Source organism: Cervus elaphus, chromosome 18, assembly GCF_910594005.1.
Source record: "Cervus elaphus chromosome 18, mCerEla1.1, whole genome shotgun sequence".
Taxonomy (NCBI): domain Eukaryota; kingdom Metazoa; phylum Chordata; class Mammalia; order Artiodactyla; family Cervidae; genus Cervus; species Cervus elaphus.
In genome coordinates this window covers 89,450,653-89,476,790 of record NC_057832.1, presented here as the reverse complement: position 1 = coordinate 89,476,790, position 26,138 = coordinate 89,450,653, and the positions used below count along the sequence as shown (strand labels likewise).

Genomic DNA, 26,138 nt, shown 5'->3' with positions numbered 1-26,138 from the left:
AAATACTTTAATTTCTACCTTGAGTCTATTCTTTGTTGGTTAAAAAGTTGAATTTCTAAAAGTAGAATTCCAACTTCTTACAAGTAAGGAAGTGAATAAGTCATTTACAAGACAGTTTTGTTTCCATATACAAAGACCAGTAGTTGCAAAACTACTGTTGCAAAACTCCTGTTCATATGCTGAGGCCAAGAATGAGGCAGTCAAACAGGCGGAATCCTAAATTTTTTTTCTAAAAGGCAACTATTTTCACTATTAAGTTGAAATAGGAAAAAGTTACTTACCAGGAGGTATTACTACGAGCTTAGTTCCTTCACCAAATACCTTGATCCAGATTGAACTGTCACAATGATTGGAGCTTCTACAAAAATCTCAGCCTTCTCTTTGCTTCAATATGTGATTAGAAGTTTAAAACAGTTTGTGGTGACAATTTGATCTTCTGACTTTTGAAAGTCCTTGAACATAGGTTTCATGGCATCCAATATGTATAGATTTTCCTCAAATCAGTTGACTCAAAAGTCTTTCATTTTCCTCTGAGTCATAAACATCAAAAAGCACTGATAGATAATGGAAAGGGTAAAAACAGAAAGAGAAGAGTTTGGCATCAACTGACTGCTTTTCTAACTTTCCAGGAAAAGTATTCAGAGAATTAGGGCTTTCTTTTTATTTTCAGGTGTTCGGTTTTGTTGAAACTGGTCAGAGATTTCATCAAAGAACATCTCCTCTGTTCTCACAAATCCCAGGGCTGCTTCATTAGTAATTCAGCAATGTATTTCTGGAAGCCGGAAACACTTAGGTAACTGAAAATGCAAATATACCAACATAAATACCGTGAGCAATGTGAACAAAGTTTTCTTTTTTCATAAAAACACTTTCACTATTGGGTCACATGATTTTTACGAAGGCAATGTCAAATGAGAAAATTATTTCTGTAATGACTTATTATTTTTCCTAGGATAAAAGAAGAAATTTGTAGAACTCTATCTCTTGGAAATAATAGGTTATTTATTTAAATTAAACCTTAAGAAGTAAATCTAGTTCTCTGGATAAGTCGAAAGAAGTCTTGGGATGATGCTGCTCTGTAATGTTATGTCACTTATCTTGGATTGGGGGAAAAGAAATTGCCAGAAGCTGCTGAGTGCTCCTCTGAGCACAGATGAGTTGCCCATCTCCAGGATTCAGACAGAATAGGTCCTGAGCACCCCCACCTCAGGTGGATCCACCTGAGATCCACCCGGTCCTGGTCTAATCCCCTGAGAGCAATCAATGCCTCTGTCCTGAGGATTAATGTAAGAGATCATGGTGGGCAACAGTCCATTCACAGCAGCTCACGGACCCCAACACAATGGGAGAGGATGAGAGACCTGGATGAAAATCATATTTAGAAAGGGTTTTTAGCTGAAAATTCCAAGGTATTTTTACTTGGATCTGTCCAATAAATACCCTTTTCATCTATTGTAGGTAAGAGTGATACCTGCCCACTCAATTTCTTTCTGATCCTTTTCCTCTGTTTTCCCCTTATTCCAAGAAAATGAGCAGAATTATAAAGTATTTTAGGAGGTGTCTGTATTTCAAGATCCACAAAGGTAGTAAAATACAAAAGAGTAAATAAAGAGTTATAAAATCCTTTATTAAATTAGAAGAACTATGTGAAGAGTATATCTTAATGAAGAAAGTAAAAGTATTAGTTGCTCAGTCATGTCCAGCTCTTTGTGACTCCATGGACTGTAGCCCACCAGGGTCCTCTGTCCATAGAATTCTCCAGGCAAGAATACTGAAGTGTTAGCCATTCCTTTCTCCAGGACATCTTCCTGACCCAGGAATCGAACCTGGGTCTCCCACATTGCAGGCAGATTCTTTACCATCTGAGCCATCAAGGAAGCATAACATCTTACTCAAGAGCATAAAATAAAACCTGAACAAACAGAGAAACATGTCATATTTGTGAAGGAGAAATTCAAGATGATAAAGAAGCTAATCTTTCCTATTTAAGTTGACCACAATTCCAATCAGAATTACACTAACATTTTATTTCTTGGTCTTTGCTGTGAAGTGTGGGGGTGGACTAGATAAGTTGATTTCAAATTCTAGTGGGAAGAATAAATATGAGATAATTGAAAAATATTTTTAAAAACAATGGTGAAGAGACATTGCACATAGTAGATTTTATCCTTATTACAAAGCTACTAACTAAAATATAATATTTTATATTTCAATAATAAAGAAATATATTATTTTAAAACCAATTTTGGACTATTGACTACTATGTTGGGAAAAACAAAACTAGCTCTCTACCTCATACCATATAAATGGGGTTCTAAGTAGATCAATATCAATATTTAAATGAAAAAGACTCTAGAGATGTGAGCTAGAAAGAAGCAGGAGACTAATTGCGTCTGTTGTGTGGGGAGCTTGAAAAGGGAAGAGGCATAGGAGACACCTTTACATGATACTTAATGTTTCAGAAGGAGGCACTTGGAGAATATTCACTTTTTACATATTTTTCAAATAAACATTTTTTGAAAGGATAAATGGTGGTGACTTAGTGAAGACTTTAGTGACAGGATCAGATCTGTGCTTTAGGAACATAATGTAAGAGCAGAAAGATGGATGGGTCAGCGGACCAGTCCTGAGAAAGCAGACATGTTTCAGAGACGATCGCCATGAGCTACTGAGAGGCGTCTGTGGACCCAGTTATTGTAGTGACAGTGGGGATGGACGGAAGGGCTGGTGCAATAAATATTAACAGGTTCATCAGGTTTCTAAGGAATTCAAGTGGGAGAAATCAAATTAACGTTAAAGAGGTTGAAAGTGAAGGAAAAGATGTTTTAAAATCAGAAAGATAGAGCTCCAATTCTAACCCCACCACTCCTGGTGACATGTCCTTGGGTACATCTCAGAGGGTCAGTTTCCTCATCTTTAAAAGGGAAGTGTCAGTATCTATTTCTCAGTACGTTTGTAAAGTTCATATGAGGTAATGTGTCTAGAAGAGATGAGGCAAGATTCGGGAACAGAGAATTCACTTTCTTGCAAAGAATAGAAAAATCTTAGTGCTGCGTACAAAATCAATACTTTTGCTTTTAACCCTGCTTCACGTAACACACACACACATACACACAACTCACCACATTCTGGGGTGACCAACTAAGGCACTAAAATCCTACTTTAGTATGAAGAATGAATAAATATATAAATAACAAACAAGTCAAGTGAAGTAAAGTACTAGTCTCAAAACGACCCCTTGAATTTTTGCATTGTTTTTTCAAGTATGATTGATGATTTCATAGTTGACCAAATTTATCAAATTTGGCAGATCACCAAAAGTTATGAATCTCATATTATGATCATTGTTAAGATTAAGTGGTTATTTCTGTCCTGGGCTTACTGATTATCCTGCACATGTCAGCTGGAAAATAAGAGTTTCTACAGTTGCCCTAAGTCATAGAGAGAAATAGCAGTTCTCTGCCTTGGATCTGAGAATTTGGGTTTGGGGCTTTGTCTTGACAGCCAATGCTATTCTCAGAAAATACATCAGAGATTCTGGCCTGGTTTGTGGTTTCCTTTCTACCAGAAGAACCCAAGTTCCCAGGGTCTCCTGCCTCCTCCTTTCAGATCTCATTCCATGGGAAACACCTAAAGAACTGCCGGGTTCCTTCATTGCTTTTTTTCTCAAGACCAAAGAAAGCCAAAGATGTGGAAGGTCAAGAAAACACCATCTGTTTTTCACAAAATATTCTTGCATGGTATTAAAGGACACAGAGACATATGCTCTTTACTGAGATAGGAAAGTTTGGGAAAAAAAGAACACAAATTGTGCAGACTGGGGTGAAGGAATGGATTGAAATCAATTTTATTCTGGCAACGTATCAGAAATCCAAGAAGAGATATATTTAGCTGTATTGTAAGGGTATCAATTTTGTTTTTATTGCTCTTCTTTATGTGATTTTCAAGTCTGGCTGGTAAGAAACGCAAAAAGCAGATCAGGGCTACCAAACTTGGAACCAAGTGTATGGCCATCAAGTTAGAATTAGTCCCAGGTTTCAGACTGAAGAGCAGGAAATTTAGGACTTGGTTGGGTAGGTCCTTCTGTAAGTGATGTTTACAAATGTATTCATGAGGAAAGCAATCTCCACATTTGATGTGTATGCCAGGAAAACTATTCTAATCTAGAATTTCAGAACAGATGGGAAGCTACAGAAATGAAGGGGAGTAAGTAGCCATAGGAAAACAGAAGGGAGGCAGACAGATCAAGGAGTCCTGACCTTTACCCTTTCTCAAGAGTGTGGTAGTCACATAATTTATCTACAAATCAGACCTGATTGGGTCCTGGGGACATCATGTATGAAGACAAGCCATTCTTGTCACAGCTCCCTTTGAGAGAAATGCAATTGTACTAAAAGGAGCTCAATGTTAAACACAAGACAGGCAGGAAAAGGCAATGCTCTGAGAGTCTGAAAAGCAGATGTGCCCTACCTCTGTGGTTAACTGGTTTTGCAAAAGCCACTCGTAATCTCTGAGCCTCCGCTTTCTTATCTGAAGTGTGGCCATTGGACTAAATGTGTCCTGAAGGCCCTTCCTGTTCGAAAAGCTATGAACCCATGATCAAGAGCCTGTGGTTGCTTGAGTGGTGGTGGGGCAGGGGCAGGTGAGGGTTAGTAACAGAGAAGGTTTTCTTCCACGTCCCTTCTGACTCTGTAATACCGTGGGATCCCAGCAGGCACAGTAGTACGTGGCTTCATCGGACTTGACAACATTGTTGATTATCAGGTAAAAGATTCCGTTCTTTTTGCTATCCATCTCCAAGCGGGAATTAGGTTTGTCCAGCTTATAACTGTTAGCTGAACCATAAAGGATTCGTGTCAGGGGCTCCCCTTCTTTCTCTTGATACCAGTGCACAACGGCATTCTCCAGGGGCACCCCTGACAGCTTGCATCTTATGTGCACTGTTCTGTCTGGTCTTCGGGTAGAGGAGAGTTGCTGCTGAGAAATTTTCATTTTGATGTCTCCATCTGAAAAGCAAGGGAGGTAATCAGAGGCACTTAAAAAAGCTGACGCTGGACACAAAAACAATGGAAAGAAAGGGGAGAGGATAGAAGTCAACCTACAAACCCAAGCCAAAGACATGAGGAAAATCCACGTGGTTGGCATTGCAGTAATTGGTAAGAATAGGGTGTGAATCAGGACAGGATAGGAGATGCAGTGGCAGCACTTGCTCTGTGGAGGCAGGGATGTGGGAGGAAGTTTTGCTTTAGAACCAATGAAAGTCTTTCTCAGATCTGTCACAGTGTTATTCTTTATCATCTTACTGGTATAAAAGAGCTTTCAGACTCCCAACAACCTCATCAAAAAACACTTATAATAATGTACTGTTGAGACTTCTCTGGAAGTCCAGTGGTTAAGACTCCAGGCTCCCAATGCAGGGCCCCCAAGTTCAGTTCCTGGTCAGGAAACTAGATCCTGCATACCACAACTAAGACCTGATGCAGCCAAATAATTTTTTTAATATGGTAACTTAATGTTATTAACACTTGGAAGAAATTCTCTTCCACTTTTCCTTGATATGTTGCTTCAAACACACTATCCTTGGGATCCTTTTCATTCTCTGAGTTATAGATTTTTTCACCATATTTTGTGAGAGTGTGGATAATGAGGTATGGCTATCATAAGAATTAGAAAGATATTATCATTACTGTAGATAGTAACACATGAATATGAATATGCAGGAGACTGTATATTTTTTAGATCATTCATTTGCAGAAAGTTCACAAAGTTCGGTAAATGCCAACAATTATTGTAGTTATTGCTTAGGATACTGTGATGTTACTATATGCCATTTCTTCATTCTGCTGTGCATGAAGAAAAGTGCTGCAAGAAACAAAATCCCCTTGTTTTGTTACCCTTCAATCTTCCTATTTACAATTCTTAGTTTTTCAGCATTAAATCTCTGCTTTACTGTGGTCTGGAGGACAATGTAAGATGTGATTTTTTAAGTCCTGAGTTCCTATTTTAGCTGTGATGACTCTGAATTGATTTAGTCGCGGCAGGTTAGGACACTGTGATTTGTTGAACACTGTGCTGAGACATCCCTGTGTAAACCTCATTCAGTCTTCAGCAACTTATGGGGTTGTTAGCACCAGGCCCGTTTAAAACTGGGAAAACATGGACCTAGAGATTTCCACACAGAGTGAGGTAAATCAGATGCAGAAAGACAAATATCATTTGATATTGCCTGTATGTGAAATCTTAAAAAAAAAGAGATATAAAGGAACCTAGTTACAAAACAGAAGTAGAGACAAGGGATGTAGAAAACACACTTATGTTTACCAGGGGATAAGAAGGGAAGGAACAAATTGGGAGATTTGGCTTGACATACACACAGTACTATACATAAAATAGATAACTAATAAAACTTTACTGTCTAGCACAGGGAACTAATCTCACACTCTGTAATGGCCTATATGGGAAAAGAATCTGAAAAAAGAGTAGGTATATGTATATGTGTAACTGATTCACTATAATGTACAGCAGAAACTAATAACAAAATAAATCAACCATACTCCGAATAAAAATTTAAAATAAATAAGTAGAATAAAAATAAAATGAGAAAACAGAAATAAATGATTCAGTAACTTGCCTAGGTCACCCTGTCAGGGAATGGCTAAGCAGGAATTAGAAATCCAGTCCTATGTCACTAAAAAGACCTTGTCTTTTCCACCACTCATTCATTCATTCTTTCTCTCTTTCTTTCCAAGCCAACACATCACGTTGAGCACTGGTTTATGGCTTCCTTCCCAAGAGGCTCCCATACATGATGAAGCTGTGACCATTTGGCTAGTTACAAAAGCCAGCCTATGACCAAGAGTTTAGGATGGAGGATAAAGTGATCTAACAAAAAGCCTCACGGATCAGGTCCTGGGCTAGTTGCTCAGACACTGCTCAGGGCACATGTGCAGGAAAAGAGCCCTTTATAGAAAGCAGAAAACGGGAGCAGCGGGGGCGGCGGAGGTTGGGGGGGTGTAAGGTGCTTTTGCACAGACGCGTTGGCATTCGATGACAGTGGGTCTCTTCTGCACCATGTTGGCCTAAGGGCGGTTTTTGTTCAATGACAGAGGATCTCTTACGCAACGTGTATTCCACCCAGCAGGCGCAATAGTAGAGCCCCGCATCCTCTTCTGTAGCCTGGTGTATCCTGAGGCTCACCAGTGAGTTACTCGGCCATTTCCTTGCTTCATATCTTTCCTCACTAATCCCTTGTTCGTGAACAACATTCTCGTTGGAGGAAATATACAGAATTCGTTTTAGAGGCTGTTCTGGCTTCTGTCGGTACCAGTGCATGTACACATTCTTCTTTAACTTATCTGTTTTTATTTGGCATTCAAGAAATGCCGTATTTCCTTTTTTCTTGGTAATGGATATTATGCGTTGCGTTATTGAAATATCTCCACTTGTGTCTGAAAGAAAAAACAAGAGGAAAAATTAATGAAAATTTGATGTTCATTAACGTGGTCTATATGTATTCTCTACTCATGAAAAGCCTGGGGACTGATGTTTACATTTTCTTCTGGAACAACTCAAGGTATTGGTGGAATTTTTCAGCCTAGCTCGAAAGACCATGTGACCAGCATCCACCTGAAAAGGGTGATGTGACTGTCCATGATCTATTCTCTTCCTTGGGTAAAGCCACTCACATGTCCAGAAGGAGGCCACCACCAAGACCTGGGGCAGGAGCAGCATGCTGCCAGCTCTTGTCAGGAGATGTGATTGAATAATGGGAAGATTACAGAGCAAACCGGCAGGCTGATTTAGTAGGAGGAAGTGGTGTTTAGAACACACAGCTAGCATCCAGGCTACAGAGACAGGGGCTGGTGGTAATTCTCAAACAACCTGTGGAAATAGGTCTGCTATTTTATCAGCAGATTTCTTTCAATCACCCTGTGATTTTCACCAACCAGTGACGTTAGTATAAAGAACCAATTTTATGGTGAAAGGACTAAAGTCCTTTATTGCTCTAACAGAGGGGAAGAGAAAGATGAGCGAGGAGAGGCCAAAGTCCACACTTGACAGGCTCATGGGAACTTGAAACATCTTTGATGGTCACTATACTGCATCAGGCAATCACAGATGTAGGGACAGCTTACTAGTAGTGTATGACCCCGCTCTATATTTTCTATAACCCAGCTGAAGAAGACTTATTTCAGATTCTTATTTTTGAATATGACCATTAAATGGGATCCTTAGAGACGCTGTATCCTTGGAGTGCCTCAATATGCCTTAAAAGCAAAAGCCATTGTTATTTTCTATTATAAAATGAGTGCAACCTCAGTATGGATCGTAAAGAAACACAAACAGAAGAGAAGACAATGGCTTTTTGTCCCATCGCATAGAGACAACTATGTCTATTCCTTTTAAAATTTTGTTTCACATAGGTATGATGATACATATGCAATGTTATGCTCTGTCTTTATTATTTAATAAGATACCATGAACATTTTTATATTCTGTAATTTCTTCCTCGTAGGGTTCTGACTCTTAGCAAGGTTCTTTGGTTGACCACCATGTTGACTCTCAGATAAGTTAGGGTCCCACAGACTCTTTTCATTTTACATGGAAGTCCACAAAACAGGAGAGCAGAATAGAAAATCCATTACTTAATTCATCACTCAGCTTTGAAACCCTGTTATGTTCCCTTTGGTCACCTAGCAGCTTACCAAAATATACTTTATCATCTGTCTTCCTTTTCAAGCTTCATTTCCTTATCACTCTACTTGTCTGCCTGCATCTCCCAAATAAATTCAGTTCAGTTCAGTTCAGTTCAGTCACTCAGTCATGTCTGACTCTTTGTGACCCCATGGACCACAACATGCTAGGCCTCTCTGTCCATCACCAACTCCCGGAGTTTACTGAAACTCATGTCCATCGCGTCAGTGATGCTATCCAACCATCTGATCCTCTATCGTCCCCTTCTCCTCCCACTTTCAATCTTTCCCAGCATTAGGGTCTTTTCAAATGAGTCAGTTCTTTGCATCAGGTAGCCAAATTGGATTTTCAGCTTCAGCATCAGTCCTTCCAATGAATATTCAGTACTGATTTCCTTTAGGATGGACTGGTTGGATCTCCTTGAAGTCCAAGGGACTCTCAAAGTCTTCTCCAATACCACAGTTCAAATGCATCAATTCTTTAGTGCTCAGCTTTCTTTTTAGTCCAATTCTCACATCCATACCTGACTACTGGAAAAACCATAACTTTGACTAGATGGACCTTTGTTGGTAAAGTAATGTCTCAGCTTTTAATATGCTGTCTAGGTTGGTCATAACTTTTCTTCCAAGGAGTAAGTGTCTTTTAATTTCATGGTTGCATTAACCAGATTGTTTAGAGCGTCCACTCTGAGGATACGAATAAATGCTCCTCCTCTCCTATGCTAGCACTCCTTTGAAGATGAGATATCCTTTCCAGACACCAAGGTCAAGCTGTGTCACCATGCACATGCTAGTCTGTCTCTTTGAAATCTTGAAGAAGAGCACCCTTGACATGTTTGATGTCTGATCTTTGTTCTGAGAGAAATAAAAGTGTCATTAAGGCATCCCAAATGGTGCCGGGTGCCATTGTGGATGTGGTTTCAGACATGTTCCTGCATTACTGAGAACTTGAATTTTCTGAAGTGTATCAAACTCAGGGACACCACCAGTCCTTTTTAAAACTGTTATCTGCTAGCTGCTGCCAGCTGCAAGCTTATGGTCTCGCGGTCACCTTTTACATCTTGCTGGCTCCAGTCTTACTTATTAACACAACAAACTATGGTTTTTAAATCAGGGGCACCTGGGCTGTTGCCGTCAGTTTGACTCAAGTAAAAAAATTATTTGTATTCTTGCTAAAGATTATTTATGGATTATTTGCATCAACAGGCTGTTGTGTCCCGTTACTAAAGTCTGCAGCTCCCATCAGGTGACCTCTTGATACCAATGTCCTCGCGGTCATGTAGCAGTTCCATGTCCATTCAGGTCTAAAGGGAGAGTGGCTTCGTGCTGCCCTGGCAAAGCTGAAGGGTAGGGACAGAAACTATATGGCATGCAAAATGGAAAATATTTCCTTCACAAAAAATGTCTGACAACTCCTATTTTGGAACAATTAAAAATAACATTTACATCCATTTATTATACTCATAGTACATATCATTTCTTTCTATAAATTCAAATTTTGACCTATATTGTATGTTTTATGTCTAAATAGCTTACTTTAACATCTCTCATAGAGTAGGTTGGCTGGCAGTGGATTCCTTCAATTTTGTTTTGTCTGAGAATTCTTCATTTCTCCTGTACTTTTGAAGTATATTTTTGCTGAGATGTCCATTTTCTCTTCCATCATTTTAAAGATTTTATTCCATTGTCTTTTTGAGACTTCCCTGGTGGTCCAGTGCTAAGACTCATGCTCCCAATGCAGGGAGCCCGTGTTTGATCCCTTGTCAGGGAACTAGATCCTACATATCACAACTAGATCCTAAGACCCAGCACAGTCAAACAAATGAATAAATATTTTAATAGGTTTTAATTCACTGTTTTCTTGTTTGCATGCTTAATGAAGTGAGTCTACTATTTTTTTCCCATCCAGCTGCAGGCCTCCACCCCCATTCATTTAACTGTGACCACAAAGGAAATCATATCTCCATGCTTCTGTTTCATCAGTTACAAAATGTGACTCTTGACAGCACCAATGTCAATGGATTATCTCAAACATGAGAACAATTTACCTCGTTAGAACAGTGTCAGAAAGAGTAGCAACTGACTGCATGGCCACTGTGAGGCTCTGCAGAATCCTGCAGAGGTTCACTGCAGAATCCTGGGGAAAAGGATCCTGACTGGAGTGTCTACCTTGTTCTGAGATCATCCAATGGCCCTGGGGGGTCAGAGGCCTATGCAAAAGGAACTGTGATGGTCAGGCTGTAACACAAACCCTGAGTGCACAGTTAACAGTCACCCCATTCATGGAAGAAAGGGAAAGAACCTCATCTCAAATTCACCCCAGTCAGCAGGGAATAACCAGACTCTGAACTTCTTCAGGATGGCCTGAGAGAGTTGAAGGGACATGGGATTTAGGGTCTAAAAAGTCATTTTATCCCACTGCATCTTAAATTACTAGTATTAATGTGGAAAATGTGAATATTACATTGTCTCAGTGTTGTGATGCTGATATAAGATGCAATATCACCTGTGGGTTTTCTGGTGATTTCCTCTTTGAGACTGAGCCATGTAACTTGCAAGTAATCTCTGGATAGTTAAAAAAAAAAATCATGCAAGACGCATTTTCCTTAGTGGGAGGCTTAGGCAGGGCTCCCAGCTCTGCCACCTCTGTGGCTGCCGCCTCTGCCACCTCTGTGTTGAGGATGTGGTGAGCACAGACCTGGTGATGGTTCTTGTGCGTGTTATCCAAGGAACTCCCACACTGTGGGCAGACACCCAGCCGGCACAGTAGTACATGGCCTCATCTTCTTTCTGTAAGAAACTTATTCTCAACGTAGAAGTGGAAGAGGAAACATCTTTTTTGGCCTCAAGCTTGTTTTTCGTCCCTCCTGAGTGACTTAGCGCAGGGGTTGTTAAGACGTATAGTAGCTGTTCTAAACCCTGATCTGGTTTTTGCCGGTACCAGTGGATGTAATCTTTGCTAAAGTCCTTAGAGAACACCTTGCAAGACATAATTACACTCTTTTCTCTTGTTCCAGTAACTGATACTTCAGGTTGCTCCAATGTTAATTGCCCAAGGCCAACTGCAAGCAAAGAAGACAAATCCCCATAAACAAAAGACATGTGAAGAGGCAACAAGAAAGACCTTCTTAGTCTCTCCTGTAGACTGAAATGACTGAGAGGGCAACTCACAAGACCAGAAGGAGGAGAAGAGGATAGCTTCCAGGAGTGCCATCTCGTCACCAGACTGACTCCCAGGGAGGAGGTAAAAAAGGCAAGGTCTGTTGGCAGGAAGTCTCAGGCCAGTGGCAGGGGAATGGGCCTGGATCTTGTGTCTCAGAGAAAGAGGTGGATCTGGTGGTATGGTTGTCTGGGGTTCTTCATAATCTGCAACAGATATGAGCAGCTATGGTTTTACGGGGGTTTCCTGCCCCTAAGTCCGATGCAGATGGTTTAAGAGAAGGATCATGATCTGAACAGACAACCCAGAGATGAATGCGTATACTTGAGGGTGGGGCTACTCTCATAGCTGCTCAGCTCATCTCCCTGAAATTTCACACCGTAGTAACATTGCTGCAGAAATAGGAAGACATCCCTGCTGTGTTCTTTCCCGATGTCTGTCTTTCTGTAAATGGTTGGTAATCCAGGACTCGTGTATGAAACCTGACCTTTATTTTTCTGTAATGTTACAGAAAACCATCAGACGTTAGAACATCTTCTTGACATGATTTAATATGCTACAGACACAAGCACTGGAATACTTTAGAGGTTTTTTTTAATTAATTAAGATGTCACCATGCAAATTACCATTCAGAGAAATCACACTTTGTTTACAATCTGGGTGCCTTCAAAAAGGGACTACATTGCAATTGCTTGTGGATCTTTGAGACAGAGCAGTCTGTGGAAATCAGCTGCTACTCAACCTGGACCTGACAACAGTTTCATGAGCATTATGTCACATGCAGGGGTATTTTTAAAGCAATGTTCTGTTGAATATGCAGTGATAACCTTTAAAATTAAAATGGCATCTAATATGTATTGAGGACTTTCTATTCATCAGGCATGGTTCTAAATGTTCTCATGTTATTTTATTTAATCTTCTTCACTATCCTGGGAGGTAGCTGTTATGAATATCTCCATTTGACAAAGGAGAACAGTGGCAAACAGACTCATTTAAAGACGTGGAGCTGGTAAATGTGGTAACTCCCAAAAGCCACCATTGTTTTTAAAGGAAATGGGTAAAATAAGATGTAAAGAGGACCAAAAAAGCACAGATCATTTACTTTGAAAATTTCTCTGCATTTTTATGGCTAGAGATCAGATTGACGGGTATTATTTATATAAATATACATTTAAGTGGAATTTGCATGTTTAGCTTTATATTCTTGTTTGGTTATCTTATGATTGTAAGCAGCACAGCTTTTTAAATGTAATTTTATTTATTTATTTATTTTTGGCTATGCTGCATCTTCATTGCTGCTTGGGCTTTTCTCTAGTTGCTGAGAGCGGGGGCTACCCTCTAGTTGTGGCGTGCGGACTTCTCCTTGTGGTAGCTTTTTTTGTTGCGGACCACGGGCTCTAGGGAGCATGGGCTTCAGTAGTTGTAGCACATGGGCTTAGTTGCTCCACGGCATGTGGGATCTTCCCGGATAAGCAATGGAACCCTGCACTGGCAGGTGGATTCTTTACCACCTAGACACCAGGGAAGCCCCAGAAACACAGTTTTCAATAATCTATGTGATATTATTTTTAATTATTAATAGTTATTTTTAATAACTAAAGAAAATTAAGCAATTTCCAATACCACTTACCCCATCTGACATGGGCTCAATTATTTAAGCTTCTTTTGCCTCACTTTCCACAGGGGCAGCTTGCCTGCATACATATCTTTTATTATTTTATTTTAAAATTTCTAACTTTAAATTTGTTTATTTATTTATATTTTTGGCCACATGGGCTCTGTAGTTGCCCCACAGCATGTGGAACCTCAGATGCCTGACCAAGAACCAACCCCATGTCCCCTGCATTGGAAGGTGGATTCTTTTTTTTTTTTTTCCATTTATTTTTATTAGTTGGAGGCTAATTACTTCACAACATTGCAGTGGGTTTTGTCATACATTGACATGAATCAGCCATGGATGGAAGGTGGATTCTTAACTACAGAAAACTTCGTTTTCAATGACTGCATAGTGTTCTATCCTTTGAACACAGTGTAAATCTTTCCCTGTTATTCACCGTTTATCCTGACATGTAAGAAGCTGCTGGAGACTTCTCCTCTAAGATCTGATACAGAGGGCCCTACTATGGACATCCCATTACTGCTTTATGGGGCGCTTTTGATTACTCAATGAGCCATCATGTGAAGAAGGGAGCAGAAGCAGGTTGACAAGCTTGTCTTCGAGTTCCTGTCTCAAAAGGGCTTATGTTCTCAGACCATTTGTTTCTCTCAAGTCTGGATCTCTACCTTAGCTTGTGTTCAAAGTTTAGGTAAACAACAATGCCCTATTCAGTTTCAAGAAATCAACTGCAGCCTGCACTGAGTGTATCCGATGGATAGAAATTAACTGGTCAGGCAATCACAACAGGTTACCTGCATCAGAGGTAGAAGGAGAAAGGCTAACAGACTGATTCTATGTCAGTCTTTGCTGTGAGTTCCCCCTTTTTTTCTTTCAAAGGCCTCCCTGAATTAGTAATGGAACTGGAGTCTTAAGTAGAAGGGGTCATGGGGATGACTATGTTGCCATGACTTTGGAAATTATCAAATAAATAAGGGAATACTCATGGCATAGATGCAAAGTGATATCCACGGGGTGCCTGGTATCTGCTGTATAAGAAGTGTGGGTTGCAAAGTAGTTCTCCTTTGTTTCACAATGATTTGAGAGGTGGCATCACAAAACAATAGAATTTTTATTGTTTTCAAATACTTTGGAAAATAAATTGATAACTTATTGGCATTTCATGTATTCTTTGAAGACTGCTAATGATTCAAATGCTGCTCACAAGATTCAGCATGAAATAGTAAATTGTGCCAGTGAATGTTCCACAAAGGTGAGTTTTGTTTTCTCCATGGAGGTAGGAACGACACATAACACTTTTTATCCCCTGAGAATGAGGAGGAGACTCCAGAGCTACACACACTGGATCCAACCCTATTCTGCCAAGTGCCAGCTGTGTGACTTGAACAAGTTCCTGAGACACATAGGGGCTCATTTTCCTCATGAGTCAGCTGGCTTTATAATAACTGAAATCTCACAGGTTGTCATGGGGGTTAAGGGGCTTCATATATATGTGCAAAAAATTGAGAACACTAATAAAGAATTCTCTCACACCCAAAATCATTAGCTGTTCTTCTCTTGGACCATCTTCTCTCTTTCTTTATAGGCAGATACGAGGTGGCTTTCTTCCTACTCACAATATGGAGGGTTCATCTGTTGGTTTCAGTGTCTCAGCCCTCCCTCTACTCTGATGACATCATGCTGGCACATCCCTGTCTGTGAAGTGAGGAACCATCTTCCTCCTCCCACAGAAAAAGACACTTGCTCCATCCCAAATTTACCTCAAGTATTCTGTTTGTTATATAGAATTATGATCTTTAAATTTTCAGGATAGCCTTGCAGTCCAGTTAAAAAAGCACAGACTTCTTATCTCTGACCAATCGTTTTAACTGTCTAAGCTGTCATTTCTTTGTCTGTAAAATGGGCAGATAATGATTACCATGCAGGAGAGCTGTGATAATTATGTGTGGTAATATATATGTACCATGCCTAGGAATCCTGGTACACAATGATTCCTTTCTTCAGCCTGAACTATTCACAGTTAGTGGAAAACTCTGGATGGTGACATAATAAATAAAGCTCATGTCCACTCATTCACAGAGAAGACTTTAGTTCATTAGGAAAGAAGATTTGAGAACATCGTGGTCAGAAATGCTTGCTGCTCAAGGTGAGTCCTAATACATGAACACAAGCCAAGGTTTTCTCTTGGAATTCTCAAGAAGGCAGCAGAGATGGTGAGCCAGAGGCTGGAAGCCCAGGTAGGAAGTAGCTGACTTTGCTCCTGTGGGAAGACTATGATGGGGCATAGTCCCAGAAGAGGCAGTTGTTATACTGTGTTGGTATCTTTAGTGCTGTGGGTCCCAACAGCATTGTACTCAATGACCACATCTTTTTCTATGAAATTTGTGGTAAGGATTGAACTCAGTTAAGTTCAGTCACTCAGTCATGTCCAACTCTTTGCAACCATATGGACTGCAGCATGCCAGGCTTCCCTGTCCATCACCAACTCCCAGAGCTTGCTTAAACTTATGTCCAACGAGTCAGTGATGCCATCCAACTATCTCATCCTCTGTTGTCCCCTTCTCTTCCTGCCTTCGATCTTTCTAGCATCAAGGTCTTTTCCAAGAAGTTCTTCACATCAGGTGGCCAAAGTATTGGAGTTTCAGCTTCAGCATCAGTCCTTCCAGTGAATATTCAGGAACTGATTTCCTTTAGGATTGACTGATTTCATCTCCTTGCAGCCCAAAGGACTCTCAAGAGTCTTCTGCACCACAGTTCAAAAGCATTGATTCTTCAGTGATCAGCTTTCTTAATAGTCCAACTCTCACATCCATACAAGACTACTGGAAAAACCATAGCTTTGACAAGATGGACCTTTGTCAGACTTTTGTCAGCAAGTGACTGTACTACTTGGTTTTGGTTTTTTTTTTTTTTTTACTACTTGGTATTTTATTTTCCTCATGAGTCAAATCTGTCTCATGATAAGAGAAAAAAAAAACCTATAAATAGTGCAGCTTAAAGGATCTAATATATGGAAAGCGTTGAAAACACTGATAGAGAATTCATTCACACAGCACGCACACAAACCAAAGTTAGCTCTTCTTGGCAGATACTCTCTCTTCTTTTCTGGGGGGCCTCACCATAAGCCTATGAGGGATCTTCATTACCAACCAGAGATCGAACTATGCCCCCTGCAGTGGAAGTGTGAGTTCTAAATACAGGGCCACCAGGGAAGTCCCACTTTCTATTCTTCCACAAGCAGAAGCCAGATAACCAAGGATGGTGGGCTCATCCAACCAGCTCAATGATCCAGAGCTCTATTCTGATGACATCTTGCTGGCAGAATCATTTTCCTCATGTCCCCCAAAAAGGTGCACTTTTTTTCATCCCTCATCTACCCCCAGTATCCTAGTGTTCACTTAAAGAATTGCAATTCTTAAACATTTCAGTGTGATCTCATAGTCCAGATCATCAACATGGACTTCTTGTCTTAGGCTAATCATGATGGTTAAATTCTCTACACTTTCATTTCTTTAGTTGTGAAACAGGCCAATTACACTTACACTACAGCATTTCTGTCTTAAGTATATGTCATAATAATGGCACATGGTAATGCACTCTTTCAACCTGAAGCTTGCCCACATACAGAAGTCTCTGGATTGGGAGATGATGAATGGTAGCACAGCCTGTGTTCCCTCAGACAAGATTTCAATTCATTAAAATACAGTGTCAACCACATTAACAAATTGAAAGATAAAAACCATATGATTATCTCAATAGATGCAGAGAAAGCCTTTGACAAAATTCAACACCCATTTATGATTAAAACTCTCCAGAAAGCAGGAATAAAAGGAACATACCTCAACATAATAAAAGCTATATATGACAAACCCACAGCAAGCATTACCCTCAATGGTGAAAAATTGAAAGCATTTCCCCTAAAATCAGGAACAAGACAAGGATGCCCACTCTCACCACTAATATTCAACATAGTGTTGGAAGTTTTGGCCACAGCAATCAGAGCAGAAAAAGAAGTAAAAGGAATCCAGATAGGAAAAGAAGTGAAACTCTCTCTGTTTGCAGATGACATGATCCTCTACATAGAAAACCCTAAAGACTCTACCAGAAAATTACTAGAGCTAATCAACAAATATAGTAAAGTTGCAGGATATAAAATTAACACACAGAAATCCCTTGCATTCCTATACACTAACAATGAGGAAACAGAAAGAGAAATTAAGGAAACAATACCATTCACCATTGCAACAAAAAGAATAAAATACTTAGGAGTATATCTACCTAAAGAAACAAAAGACATATACATAGAAAACTATAAAACACTGATGAAAGAAATCAAAGAGGACACAAACAGATGGAGAAACATACCGTGTTCATGGATTGGAAGAATCAATATTGTCAAAACGGCTATTCTACCCAAAGCAGTCTATAGATTCAGTGCAATCCCTATCAAGCTACCAACGGTATTTTTCACAGAACTAGAACAAATAATTTCACAGTTTGTATGGAAATACAAAAAATCTCGAATAGCCAAAGTAATCTTGAGAAAGAAGAATGGAACTGGAGGAATCAACCTGCCTGACTTCAGACTCTACTACAAAGCCACAGTCATCAAGACAGTATGGTACTGGCACAAAGACAGAAATATAGATCAATGGAACAGAAGAGAAAGCCCAGAGATAAATCCACAAACCTATGGACACCTTATCTTCGACAAAGGAGGCAAGGATATACAATGGAAAAAAGACAAGTGGTGCTGGGAAAACTGGTCAACCACTTGTAAAAGAATGAAACTAGAATATTTTCTAACACCATACACAAAAATAAACTCAAAATGGATTAAAGATCTAAATGTAAGACCAGAAACTATAAAACTCCTAGAGGAGAACATAGGCAAAACACTCTCCGACATAAATCACAGCAGGATCCTCTATGACCCACCTCCCAGAATATTGGAAATAAAAGCAAAAACAAACAAATGGGATCTAATGAAACTTAAAAGCTTTTGCACTACAAAGGAAACTATAAGCAAGGTGAAAAGACAGCCCTCAGATTGGGAGAAAATAATAGCAAATGAAGCAACAGACAAAGGATTAATCTCAAAAATATACAAGCAACTCCTGAAGCTCAATTCCAGAAAAATAAATGACCCAATCAAAAAATGGGCCAAAGAACTAAACAGACATTTCTCCAAAGAAGACATACAGATGGCTAACAAGCATATGGAAAGATGCTCAACCTCACTCATTATCAGAGAAATGCAAATCAAAACCACAATGAGGTACCATTACACACCAGTCAGGATGGCTGCTATCCAAAAGTCTATAAGCAATAAATGCTGGAGAGGGTGTGGAGAAAAGGGAACCCTCTTACACTGTTGGTGGGAATGCAAACTAGTACAGCCGCTATGGAGAACAGTGTGGAGATTTCTTAAAAAACTGGAAATGGAACTGCCATATGACCCAGCAATCCCACTTCTGGGCATACACACCGAGGAAACCAGATCTGAAAGAGACACGTGTACCCCAATGTTCATCGCAGCACTGTTTATTATAGCCAGGACATGGAAGCAACCTAGATGTCATCAGCAGACGAATGGATAAGGAAGCTGTGGTACATATACACCATGGAATATTACTCAGCCATTAAAAAGAATTCATTTGAATCAGTTCTAATGAGATGGATGAAACTGGAGCCCATTATACAGAGTGAAGTAAGCAAGAAAGATAAAGAACACTACAGCATACTAACACATATATATGGGATTTAGAAAGATGGTAATGATAACCCTATATGCAAAACAGAAAAGTGACACAGATGTATAGAACAGACTTTTAGAGTCTGTGGGAGAAGGCGAGGGTGGGATGTTTTGAAAGAACAGCATCGAAACATGTATATTATCTATAGTGAAACAGATCACCAGCCCAGATTGGATGCATGAGACAAGTGCTCGGGCCTGGTGCACTGGGAAGACCCAGAGGGATCGGGTAGAGAGGGAGGTGGGAGGGGGTATCGGGATGGGGAATACATGTAAATCCATGACTGATTCATGTCAATGTATGACAAAACCCACTACAATATTGTAAAGTAATTAGCCTCCAACTAATAAAAATAAATGAAAAAAAAAAAATACCAGTGTCAAAAAAAAAAAAAAGCTTTGGAAGCACAGCTTTTGGGGTCTGCTGGAAGGTCATGATCCAAGCGTGATCCAAGATGACTTCCTAGAAAGCTCAGGAAGTGCTGCAGATGAGATGGGGCTGAGGCAAGGAGCCCAGGTGGGAAACTGGTGTGTGGTTGCTGCTGGTGGGAAGGATGTGTGTGGGCACGGATCTAGGGAGGGGATCTTGTGTGGGTTGTCTCCACAGTTCTAGTACTGTGAGCCCCAGCAAGCACAGTAGTAAATGCCCACATCTTCTTTTTCCACGAAATTTACCGTAAGGGTTGAAGTGAACGTTTGGGCATCTTTTCTTGCCTCAATTTTGTTCTTGCCATCTACTTGATTTCTAGCTGCAGTTGTGGTTGAGATCACATAAACCAGATGCTCCAAAACCTGATTCAGTTTAATCCGGTACCAGTGAATGGCCACTAACCCAAAATCTGTGCTCTCTATCTTGCAATGTATGTTAATACTTTTCTTTACTTCTGTGGAAAGCGATATCTGGGCCTGTTCCACTTTTGATAACCCATGTCCAACTGTAAATAAAAGAAGAGAATTTCTAATGAACTTCTGATAATGTAAGAAATATCCAAGAATTTCTTTACTCATTCATCTAAAGTGAAATGATCAGGGAATGACTCACAAGCCCAGAAGGAGAAAAATGTGAATGCTTCCAGTGGTGACATCCTGTCTGCTGGGCTGTCTGCTCAAAGAGAAGGCAGGAAGGTGGGGACCTGGTGGCTGGATGCCTCAAATCAGTGGAAGGGCGTGGCCTGAACCAAGAAGGGGAAGGAAGTGGATGGTCTAGTGGGTCCTTGGGCTGTTAGTGCTGGCCACAAGCTCACTGGGCCTGAGTCTCCTGTTTCCTCTGGTATTCCCAGTGGCAATGCCAAGCTCAATAATGAAGCTAGTGGTCACTGGAAGATTATTTGGCACGAATGTGAAAGAGCCATGGAGGAGTCTTGATTTCTGTAGAATGAAAATGGTTTCTATTTGCCCAGGAGCTAGTCTATGAACACTTTTCCTTAGCATAGTATTTTCAAATATTGTATGTTTAATAAATATTGATTTTTATGGTAGCAAATATTGAACGAGCATTTTCTATTTGTTAGGCTATTTTTCTAAATGTTTCTCATCTTACAGCAATCCCATGATATTGATATTGATGTTGGTAGTTATCATTTAATAGATCAGGAAAATGGGGTTTTTCTGAGGAAAAACATAGAGCAACGTGACTCACCAAAAGTCACCCAGCTGTTTAGTGGGACGTGCTGGGAAAGATGCTTATTGAGGAGATTCAGACAAATAGAATAAAGGTGAAAATAAAAATGCCTGTGATCATACTACCAAGACTAACAAGTTTTATCATACAGTGTCTTAATTTCTAGATTTCTTTCTTGCAAATATATGGATATCAATACAATATTATGGATTATAAATATATTTATAAGCCACTCTATGTCTTTTGATTGGTTCGTTTATTCTATTTACATTTAAAGTAATTATAGAGGGAACTTCCCTGGTGATCCAGTGGCTTAGACTCCTCATTTCCAATGCAGGGAGCCTGGGTTTGATCCCTAGATGGAGAACTAGATCCCGCATCCTACAACTAAGACCCAGCACAGACAAATAAATACAGAGTAAAATAAATAAAGTAATTATTAATATGTATGTACTTATTGCCTTTTCATTAATTGTTTTGTGGAGTTTTCCAAAGGTTCATTTTTGATCTTTGCTTCTCCTTTTGCTGTCTTCCCTGTTATTTAATTACTGTCTGTAGTGTTGTTTAGATTTCTTTCTCTTTTGTGTGTCTATTATAGATGTTTGGTTTGTGGCTACCATGAGGTTTATATGTAGAAATCTATATGGAGGATATTTTAAGCTGCTTATCTCTTCAGCTCAAACACATTTAAATAACCTTTCCTTTTTACTCCACACCCTCATGTTCACTGTTTTTTTTAACCTGTTTTGTGTCTTTTTCTTTTTTATTTCCTTAATTGCTTACTGTGGGTATAGATAATTTTACTACTTTCATCTTTTAACCTTCCTAACAGCTTTATATGTGCTTGATTTACCACTTTTACTGTATATGTGTATTCATCAATGAGAGTCTTCCTTTCTTAATTTGCATATTTCTAGTTGTGGCCTTTTCTTTGCTACTGAGAGAAGTTTCTGTATCATCTCTTGTAAAGCTGGTTTGGTGGGGCTGAATTATTTTATCATTTTCTTGTCTGTAAAACTTTTGATATCTCCATCATATCTGAATGAAAGCTTTCCTGGTTAGAGTATTCCTGGTTGTTAGGTTTTCCCCTTTCATTATTTTAGATGAAATGATATTTAATATTTATTTATTTATGAAATATTTTTAAATGTATACTCTCTTCTGGCCTGCAGATTTTCTCCTGAAAAGTCAGTTGAGAGCCTTATGTGTCCAGACACTAATAAGCTAGAGGCAGGATTCCACAGTGACACTTGCAGGACCTGTGTCCCTGGGGTGGAACAAGTTTCCCAAAATGGCCGCTGCCAGAGTCTATGTCCTGTGGGGGAGCTCCAGTTGCCTCCTGCCTCTCCGGGAAGCTCACCAACATCAGCAGGTGAATCTCACCCAAGCTCCTTTCATATTACTGTGCTGCCCTGTGAGATTTTGTGTGCAACCTGTGTGAATGGGGTGTCAGTATCCCACAGACCTCTGACTGTCTCAAAAGTGAGCCTTGCCTGCCTTCAAAGGCAAATGTTATGGGGTCTGGTCATTCTAGTGCAGGACCCCCAGGCTGGGGAGCCCTATGTGGGACTTAGTACCTGTGTTTCTTGGGGGAGAAACTCTGTGATTGTTGTTTTCCTCCTGTTTGTGGGTCACTTATCCTGGCTTATGAGTCTTGTTTATACTGTTCCTTAGCCCCTTCTACCTATCTTGTTGTAGTTCCTTCTTTATATCTTTATTTGTAGAAGATCGTTTTTGCTAGTCTTTGGGTCTTTGTCATCAGCAGTTTCTCTGTAAATAGGTGTAATATAGGTGTGCCCATGGGAGGAGATGAGCCCAGGTTCTTCTTAGTCTGCCAACTTCTTTGATCATTCTTTTCATCCAGACTCGTTTTATCTTTCCTTTGGGCCAGGAAACTTCACAGAGTCAATTTATTTAAAATTATCTTTCTTAAATTGGCATGAAAGTGAAATTGTTAGTCATTCAGTTGTTTATGACTCTTTGCTTTCCCCTGGACTGTAGCCTGCCAGGCTCCTCTGTCCATGGAATTCTGTAGGCAAAAATATTGGAGTGGGTAGCCATTCCATTCTCCAAGTGGTCTTCCTGATCCAGAGATTGAACCTGAGTCTCCTGCAGTGCAGGCAGATTCTTTACAATATGAGCCACCAGGGAAACCCAGATTGGTAGAGATGATCTTATTTACAAAGCAGAAATAGAGACACAGAAGTAAAGAACAAATGCATGGACATCTAGGGGGAAGGGGAGATGAATTTGGAGATTGAGATGGATACATACACTATGAGACTATGTATAAAACAGATAAGTAATGAGAACCCTGTATCGCAGAGGAAACAATGCTCTATGGTGGCCGAAAAGGGGAAGGAAATCCAAAAAAGAGGATATATATGGATACGTATGTTTGATTCACTTTGCTGTACAGCCAAAACTAGCACAACATTGGTAATCAACTATACTAAAATAAACATTTTAAAACATACATAGGAGCCTGTGGTGGTGGTTTAGTCACTTAGTTGTGTCTGACGTTTTGTGACCTCATGGACTGTGGCCCGCCAGGCTCCCCTGTCCATGGGATTTTCCAGGCAAGCATACTGGAGAAGGTTGTCATTCCCTTCTCCAGGGGATCTTTCCGACCCAGGTATTGAACCCCTGTCTCAATGCATTTCAGACAGTCTCCTGCCTGGCAGGCAAATTCTTTACTGACTGAGCCACCAGGGAAACTCATAGGGGCCCGGGTAGATTATTTTTAACTCTAATTAGCAACAGTCTCTCCACTAAAAAACTGTCACGGTCATAAGCAGTATAGCTCAGGATGTGAATCAAAATATAAGAACACCAGAAATGGGAGAGGAAAGGCTGAAGGCTCATATATCCATATTCTTTTTTTTTTTTTTCCAGTGGGTTTTGTCATACATTGATATGAATCAGCCATGGATCTTACAAGAAACCTGCTACAGATACTACTATTAGAAATAAAAAATAAGAATTTTGTATTGTTTTACATTGAAAAGCCAATAGATAATTTATTGACATTTTACTTATTCTGAGAAGATACCTACTATTCCAATCCTGGGCACATGCTTTAGCACCTAATGGTAACATGAGTCAGTTAGTGTTCTATGATGCTCAGAACAACCTTGTTTGTGGTGCTGGGAACAGTGGATCCATCCTTTCATTGTACTTCAATTTGTTATTGCTGTTTAGTCGCTAAATCTTGTGTGACTTATGACCCCATGGGCTATAGCCCACTAGACTTTTCTGTCTATGGGATTTCCCAGGCAAGACTATTAGAGTGAGTTGCCATTCCCTTCTCAAGGGAATTTTCCTGACACAGGGATCAAAACTGAGTCTCCTGCTTGGCAAGCAGATTCTTTACCACCAAGGAAGCCTGGCCCTTCAGTTAAGAAGTGGTTTCATGTATTAATCAAGAGGAGCTAGGTAACCTGGGTCCCTTTCCTACTCTGTCAACTAGCCATGGACCAGCTGTGTGGTTTAGACAAGTGATTGAACCATCCGGTACTTTATTTGCCTCATGAATCAAATATATTCATGATAAGAGAAAAAATCTTACAGATAATGCAGTTTAAAGGAGCTAATATATGCAAGGCATTGAGAACACTTATAGGGAATTCATTCAGACACATCAATGCTAATTCTTCTGGTCTTGGCAGGCATTCTCTCTTCTTTTCTAGGGGGCCACACTTTAACCCTTTAGGTTCTCACTCTGGTCCTTGGATTTTCTTGTGTTCCATTTTTGTGGGCTGTTCCTCTCTGTCTTTTAGCCACTGCCATTTTGGACTCCTTTTTCCTAGTCTAACTACCTAACAACCTTATGACGGATCCTCGTTCCCCAACCAGCGATCAAAACTGTGCCCCCTGCAGTGGAAGCATGGAGTCCTAACCACAGGACCAACAGGGAAGTCCCACTTTATCTTTTTTTCACAAACAGAATCTGAGTAACCAAGGATGATGAACTCATCTAAGCACCCCAGTGACACAGAGTTTTATTCTGATGATATCATGCTGGCAGAATCCTTTTACCCATACCTCTCAAAAAGAGGGCACTTATTTCATCCCTAATTTATCCTTAATAGTCTAATGTTCACTTAAAGAATTGCAATCCTTAAACTTTTCAGTATGATCTCACAGTCCAGTTCAAAGCATGGATTTCTTTTCTTTGGTGATTATTAGGATTCAATTTTCCAGGTTTTTATTTCTTTATTTGTAGAATGAACCAATAATAGTTGTATAGCAGCCTGTTGTCTTGAGTATATGTCACAATAAAGGAATATGGTAATGCCCTTTCTAAACCTGAAGCTTGCCCACATGCAGAAGTCTCTGGATGGGGAGATAATGAATGATGGCACAGTCTGTGTGCCCTCAGTCCCTAGAATTCCCAAGAATTCTATTCACTGGGATACAGTCAAATAAAGCCTGAAGGTCAAGTGCAAGTGTGATCCAAGATGACTTCCTGGAAAGCTCAGGAAGTGCTGCAGATGAGGTGGGGAGCCCAGGTGTGGAACTGGTCGCTGCTGGTGGGAAGGATGTGGGTGGGCACAGACCCAGGGAGAGGATCTTGTGTGGGTTGTCGCCACAGTTCTAGTACTGTGAGCTCCAGCCAGCACAGTAGTAAATGCCCACATCTTCTTTTTCTATGAAATTTACCGTAAGGATCGAAGTGAACATTCGAGCATCTTTTCTTGCCTCAATTTTGTTCTTCCCATCTACTTGACTTCGAGCTGCAGTTGTGGTTGAGGTCACATAAACCAGATGCTCCAAAGCCTGATTCCTTTTCTGCCGATACCAGTAAACAGTTTCTGATTCAAAATTTGTGCTCTCTATCTTGCAATGTATGTTAATACTTTTCTTTACTTCTGTGGAAAGCGATATCTGGGCCTGCTCCACTTTTGATAACCCAAGTCCAGCTGCAAGTAAAAGAAGAGAATTTCTAATGAACTTCTGATAATGTAAGAAATATGCAAGAATTTCTTTGTTCATTCAGCTAAAGTGCATTGATCAGGGAGTGACTCACAAGCCCAGAAGGAGAAAAATGTGAATGCTTCCAGCGGTGACATCCTGTCTGCTGGGCTGTGTGCTCAAAGTGAAGGCAGGAAAGTGGGGACCTGGTGGCTGGACGCCCCAAGTCAGTGGTAAGAGGGCATGGCTGAATAGGGGGAGGAGAAGGAAGTAGCCAGACTAATGTGTCCCTGGGCTGTTAGTTTTGGTTGCAGGCTCCTCAGGCCTGAGTCTCCTGTTTCCTCTGGTCCTTCATTGGCTCTGCTGATCTTAAGATAAAA

General features: G+C 40.2%; 1 gene segment (V, D, J or C); it reads right to left on the bottom strand.

The window, feature by feature from the left end:
• The window catches only part of LOC122674293, a 52,398-nt gene that overhangs the window by 13,833 nt on the left and 12,427 nt on the right, over nt 1-26,138 (bottom strand). Inside the window, 2 exon segments of the C gene segment in view lie at nt 282-337; nt 8,694-8,700. Of these exon segments, the coding sequence occupies nt 282-337; nt 8,694-8,700 (63 nt within the window).